The 6,021-nt window shown below is 48.3% G+C and overlaps 1 protein-coding gene across 1 annotated transcript; it reads left to right on the top strand.

Moving 5' to 3' along the window:
* Positions 1 to 447: 447 nt before the first annotated feature.
* TMEM218 (transmembrane protein 218) lies at positions 448 to 4,927 on the top strand. The gene is made up of 3 exons (XM_007463593.1): positions 448 to 557; positions 1,395 to 1,497; positions 4,793 to 4,927. The coding sequence occupies exons 1-3, from the start codon at positions 448 to 450 to the stop codon at positions 4,925 to 4,927; spliced, it is 348 nt and encodes a 115-aa protein (XP_007463655.1).
* The last annotated feature ends 1,094 nt before the right edge of the window (positions 4,928 to 6,021 follow it).

The raw sequence follows: 6,021 nt of genomic DNA, 5'->3' as shown, positions 1-6,021 counted from the left end.
TTCTCGTGGGCCCTGGAGCTCTCAGGTCCTGGTACATTTTACAGCCCTCTGTTAGGGTTTTGTATCAAGGGAGAATCCAGCTTGTGGGTTGTGGGAAGACAAACTCAGATTCCGAATTTGAAATGACCCACATGGAGCAGAAAGCAGCTTCTCAGTCCTCACCAAAAAGAAAGGTTTGGGTTCTAAATTCTTAATTCCTATTAAGGGACTCGACATTCCCAAAGACCTGTATTGACGAATCCTCCTACCACAGCAATCATCAAAAATTCCCCAGAATGAATTGGGACTTTGTGTGTTTGACCGCCCACCAGGAAACCCAGGAGCGCACAGAAGCACCAGGAAACCCAGGAGCGCACAGAAGCCTGGCGGTACCCACAGCACCAGGGACAGACAGCTCATTGGGCCGGGGGGGTCCAGGCCTGCAGCTCTCAGCTGCGCCCCCCCCGCATGGCTGGCACCGTGCTGGGCGTGGGGGCTGGCGTGTTCATCCTCGCCCTGCTCTGGGTGTCAGTGCTGCTGCTGTGTCTGCTGCTGTCCAGAGCCTCAGGTATAGCTAGGTAAGGCCTTCTCTCCAGCCAGGAGTCCCAGGTAAAAGCAATTAGAAGTGCAATCTCTGACGCTCATGAAACGTTTAGAATTCAGACGCTCATTGTTGTAATTCCTGGCAGTTTGAGTGAGTCGCATTTTCCCCTCATCGTAAGCACTAACTGCGTTATTTGTGCTTGGAAGCGGAGGTGGAGAAGAAGGGGTGTCAGCTCCCAGTGCTGAGGAGACGGGGACACGGGATGGGAAGAGAATCCGCTTGCGGTGCCTGTTGAGTTTCTTGGGGTTGTATGTGTGCGTGTTCCTTAATTGTTGAGATTTACAGCAGGCACTGGGTCCAGCCCCTAAGGCTCCAGACCTGGGCCCTGGGACGCTGAAGAGTCGTAGGTGACTTGGGCTGGCATTGACTTAAGAAAGAATCAGGCCACAAACTGACTCTAAGGTCACCGTGGAGTCACACTCCCTGGCCAGACAGTGTAGGTACAAATCAGCAAGTTACATCATTTACTAAAGTTTTCTGGTTTAAAACACAGCACTGGGGGGGAGGAGCTGCTTCGCTTTTTCCTGATCATGACTGCACAGAGGCAAAGATAAAAGCTACCAATTCCCATTCTTAGGAATTTGGAGTTCCCAGGAATAAACAGGAATGCATCCCGCTGGTACCTGTCTGGGAAGAAGGGTTTTGGGATGAAGGGGAAAACATTTCTAAATTCCCTGGGCGGTGTGGGCAGCACACTGGGCCCTGTTAATGGACTGAAACACGATATCCGCCCAGGGAAGAGCCAGTCCCGGCCTAGCTGAATGGAGAGGAGACTGAACAGTGCTTTTAACCCTCTGTCTTTCACTCCCAGGTTCTCCGTCATTTTCGTGTTCCTCGGTGCTCTGATTATCACGGCAGTTCTGTTGCTCTTCCCCCGAGCCAGTGAATTCCCAGCCCCCGAGGCTGAGATGAAGGTAAAACCATGGGTTTTGTTTTGCATCCTGAGTTGTGTCTCTTCTTTCTCTTGCTTTGGACCGCCATCCTGCCCCACGTGGTCCCTGATGCCAGGAGGGCCGAAGTGTGTTAGAAAAATTATAAAGTTGAAACCAGGATGGGGGGAGCTCAGAGGGAGTTTTAACCCCCTCCCCCCTCCCCCAGGAAGAGACAGTTCTTCCGATGCCCCCTTGCGACACCCCCGGGCAGCTATTTGCCTAATCTGTTCTCGTCTCCAGTTTGCATCAAGTGGAACGAGCCATGAGCCCAGAAGCCACCTCGTGGTGTGAGGGCCAGAGCCAAGCAGACAGGCGGGAAGAGCCTGTCCTGAGTAAGAGGCTCCCACTCCGGCTGGCCTTGGCTCAGAAACTCGCATCCCGGGCGCACTTAGGCAGTGCTCTCCGGTGCTGAACGACATGCTTTTTCACCTCCGTGTGTTTGCGTCTTTCCACTTGTGGCATGGAGCGAGCACTGTCCATAGAGAAGAGCAGTGAGGAAGGAGGGGCGCTTCTCTGGAAAGCGGAAGTTGTAGAGGTTGGTGCGTTTAATACTAACAGCCTTTGGGGAGGCCCCTCTGGTCCTCGTTTCTAGAACCACATCTCCCAGCACCTACCTGTCTACGTGGATTTTTATCATCTCTCCTAGACCCCACCCACTCTGGTTCATTCCTGACTGGGGCTCTGGCTTTGCCATACAGAGCTGGTCTCAGGTCCCCACGATCTTGATCACAGTATTGACTTCCTGTGTCCCATTACTTTTTCGAGCAGCTTCTTTCCTGTTTTAATTTTTAAGCTGTCACGGTGATAACAGCTAACGTTTTTTTAAGGCATCACTGTGTGCCAGGTCCTGTGCTAAGCCTGTTATTTACAAGCTCTCATTTAAACCTCAGGACAACCCTAAGGGGTATGACACATGTGCTGTTAGTGTCCCCAGTTCATAGGTAAGGATGCCGAGGCTGGAAGGGGTTAGGGTAACTTGCCCAAGGTCATACATGTATAGGAAGAGGCAGAGCAAGGATTCAAGCTGAGGTCTGTCTTCAAAACCTTCATTGTTGGGGACTCCACAGAATATTGGGGGCCTTCACAGCAAGTGCAGAGGCAACTGTTTTGACACTAGACACTAGACTACACAAAATGATATAACTCCTGAACTAAAATCGGCACACATTTCCAGTTCTATCTAGGACTGACCATGGCAAAGGGAGGAAATTCGTTTTGAAAATTCCAAGGGAAATAATACTTACCACACAAAACTGAGGAATTATTTTCATACATGCCAGGTTTTTTTTGGTCACCATTTGGAAACCACTCTGACTGTGTGTGAGCTGGGGCGCAGACTCCCACCCTGGTTTTCCTGTCTAAAATGGGGAGAGCAATGAAGGCTGCGTATTTCTGGATTGCTGCGGATGTGAACACTGGAAGAAGGGCACAGAGCAAACACTGTTTTGAAATCAATCCCTCTTTCCTCTGTCATATGAGTTTCAGACCCAGGAGAGCAGAATGGGCTTTGAGCAAAATATGTTCGTCAGCATGGCCAGCAGGATCTCATTTTCAGGTTTTGAGCACCAGCCCCTTCAGCAGCTTGGCTCAATACCGTATCAATAATACATGGCCTGGGCCTTCCTCACCCCAGGCCTGCTAATTGGCTAATTAAAAAGTGAACCCTGTCGAACCAGCAAACATGCAGCTCGTGAGAGACTTGTTCAGTCCTGGAGCCAAGGTCAAAGTTATGTTAAAGCTGTTTCATCAAGCTGACCTTTGTTGTAAGTTGGCTGTCAGGGTAATCTCTGGAGCAGCCCTTTCCTTCTTGGTGTCTTTGGAACTCAGTGATCACAGCAGAGCTCGGACTTGACAGGTGCTTTGTGTATGGCCACTGTATTAGTTACCTACTGCTGCTGTAACAAATTACCACGAAATTAGTGGCTTACAACACAAATTTACTATCTTATATAGTTCCGTCGATTAGAAGCCGCAAATCAGCCTCACTGGGCTAAAACCAAGGGGTTGGCAGGGCTGTCTTCCTTTCTGGAGGTCCTGCGGAAGAATGTTTCCTTGCCCTTTCCTGCTTCCGGAGGCCACCCTCAGCTTGCAGTCCCCTTGCTCCATCTTCAGAGCCAGCAAAGTAACGTCTCTCTGACTCTGCCTCCGTCCTCACATCTTTCTCTCTGACCCTCTCTCCTGCATCCCTCTGCCACTTCTAAGGACCCTTGTGATTACATTGGGCCACCTGTATTGGACAGTTCAGGCCAATCTCCCTATTTTAAGGTCAGCTGGTTAGCAACCTTAATTCCATCTACAACCTTAATTCTCCTTTGTCATGTAATTTAACATATTCAGACTCTCTGGAGATGAGGATGTGGACATTTTAGGGCCATTATTCTGTCAACCACAGTCGCCCTTCAGGTACTGGGTTCTGAAAGCTTCCGGAAGCTGTGACGTCCCCACAGTCACTGGGTTTGTGCTGCTTCTCCCTTAAGTCTGTAGATTGAACTGCTTTTTCCTGCCCGGACTTAAGCAGCGCCATTTGGGTCTGTGGAAAACAGAGCTCTGGCTGTGGACAGTAGACAAGCAGGTAGGGCCAATCATAGGTTTATGTCAGCAAAGACCAACACTTCCGGGGCCTCAAGTACAACTGGTTGCCAAGCAGCCAACTGTACGAACGGGGCAAGTTATCTCTCCTCTTCGTGTTTCAGTATCTTAGGAAAATGACTATTTCCTCCAACCCTTGGAATGCTGGGTTACGAATTTTAGGGTTCAGAACTCTTCTGATGAAAGTTTTAGAGTCACCTTTTCATTTTGAAAATGACGTCTCCTGAGTTGGCAGCGGGTTGATGATGTGAGGGCTTGGGTCCTGGGTGTGTGGGGTTTATTATACTATCGTATCTTTATGTATGTTTAAAATTCTCCATGATGAAAAGCTGACAGCCACCTAATGAGCCTTTCAGAGACCAAGCACGCAAACTTCTCATTAACTCTTTCCGAGAACTGATTTCAGAACAGAAAAGGACTCGTCCAGGGTCTTCAGAGTGTTTGTGAACCTCCTACATGGAGCTATTTGTTCCCTGGACTTCATTAAGCCTCTCTTTATCTTCTATTTCTGGCTCAGCACGTTGAAAAAATGTTCTATCTTATCCACTTGCAGGGTAGACTCAGGGCAGGATGTTACTGTAAGTTACAAATATGGACAGACTCTGGGCCCATTCATCAGAGATTACAGATGAGCACAGCCAGGGTGCGGAAGTGACAGTAATTTCATTTTCGATGTTTCTTTCTCCAGATTGTAGATGCCTTTTTCATTGGCCGCTATGTCCTGCTGGCTTTCCTCACTCTTGTCTTCCTTGGGAGCCTTTTCTTGGTTCTAATCCATCACATCGTGGAGCCAATCTATGCCAAACCACTGCGGTCCCACTGAGCCATCTTCAGGAAAACCAAGACCCTGTTCTTTCCCTCGCTTTGATGTCATTGATGAGCAGAAAGGTATTGTTTGGAGTCTTGTTTTGACAGCCTTCCTGCCTAAAGATCGGAGGATCATCTCTTCATCACTAAGACAAATCCCTTGAGTCCTGGCTTCCAGAAACAGGGTTGCAAAATTGCCCCTGGGGAGAGATTCTTACCAGCTTAAGAGGGATATTGCCCTCTTCTTAGCACCTGTACCTCAGATTTTCCATCTCTTTTGAAAAGGAAATAGCAACAGGGATCTGCTTAGAGTAGGTTTTCAATGAAGACTTCAGTAAGTGAATTTTGGGAAAAGGGGCACTTTGGCTTCTGCTGTCAAATAGATGGAAGAACTTGGTCCATTTTGATACTATGAAAAATTGTTAGTTACGAAGTCAAGATCATTTGGGAAAGAAAGACAATCAAAGTTCAAAAGGTTATTTCAGTGTAATGACCTGGAGACGTATCCAGGCCCCGGTTATGGAGCACCCCGCATATCACGACACCGGGCTCCACAGAGGCCACGGTGTCACTTCCCGCTGCTCCGAGAAAGCAAGCAACAGCAGCTAAAGGACTGGCTTTCACCTCGAACTCCTGGCCACAGCCTTCTAAATCTAGCATTGCTATATTTCAGGTTTACTCGGGGATTAGAGACGGGGTATGGAAATGCCAGTTGTGTGTCCTGCTGCTCTGTCTCTCTGGATTCTTTTGCTTCCAGGATTCGGCGGCCTTTGTTGCCTTATTTGGTTACCGTAAGAGTCCATTTGGGGTTACTGTCATCTCTTTCATCTTCGTAGCTCTTTCTCCGAAGCTGGTGAGGAATGTATATGCCCAGGCTTAGGTATAACTTTATACCTAAGCCCCCAGACCAAGTGAAATTTGTTAGTAGCTAGAGGGGCTCTAGGCTGGTTCCATTTTGGAAGAGTCTCATCCTGGCTCCCTGGAGCTATTTGAAGAAGGACTTTCTGGCTTAAAATTAAGAACCAGAAAACAAGTTGGAAAAAGAACTTTGATTGAGTGCATGCTATAATGCCAGCAGTACACTAATCTTTTTTTTTTTTTTTTTTTTTA

This window comes from Lipotes vexillifer, unplaced genomic scaffold (assembly GCF_000442215.2).
Source record: "Lipotes vexillifer unplaced genomic scaffold, Lipotes_vexillifer_v1.1 scaffold442, whole genome shotgun sequence".
Taxonomy (NCBI): Eukaryota; Metazoa; Chordata; class Mammalia; order Artiodactyla; family Lipotidae; genus Lipotes; species Lipotes vexillifer.
The sequence above is the reverse complement of the archived record's forward strand: the minus strand, read 5'-3'. Positions and strand labels throughout refer to the sequence as shown.

What these genes read in the sequence shown, in the direction of transcription:
- TMEM218 (XM_007463593.1), top strand. Translation starts at nt 448, where the DNA reads ATGGCTGGCACCGTGCTGGGCGTGGGGGCTGGCGTGTTCATCCTCGCC. An exon ending in AGAGCCTCAGGTATAGCTAG is followed by an intron (nt 558 to 1,394) that starts GTAAGGCCTTCT and finishes TTTCACTCCCAG; the next exon opens with GTTCTCCGTCATTTTCGTGT. An exon ending in CCCCCGAGGCTGAGATGAAG is followed by an intron (nt 1,498 to 4,792) that starts GTAAAACCATGG and finishes TTCTTTCTCCAG; the next exon opens with ATTGTAGATGCCTTTTTCAT.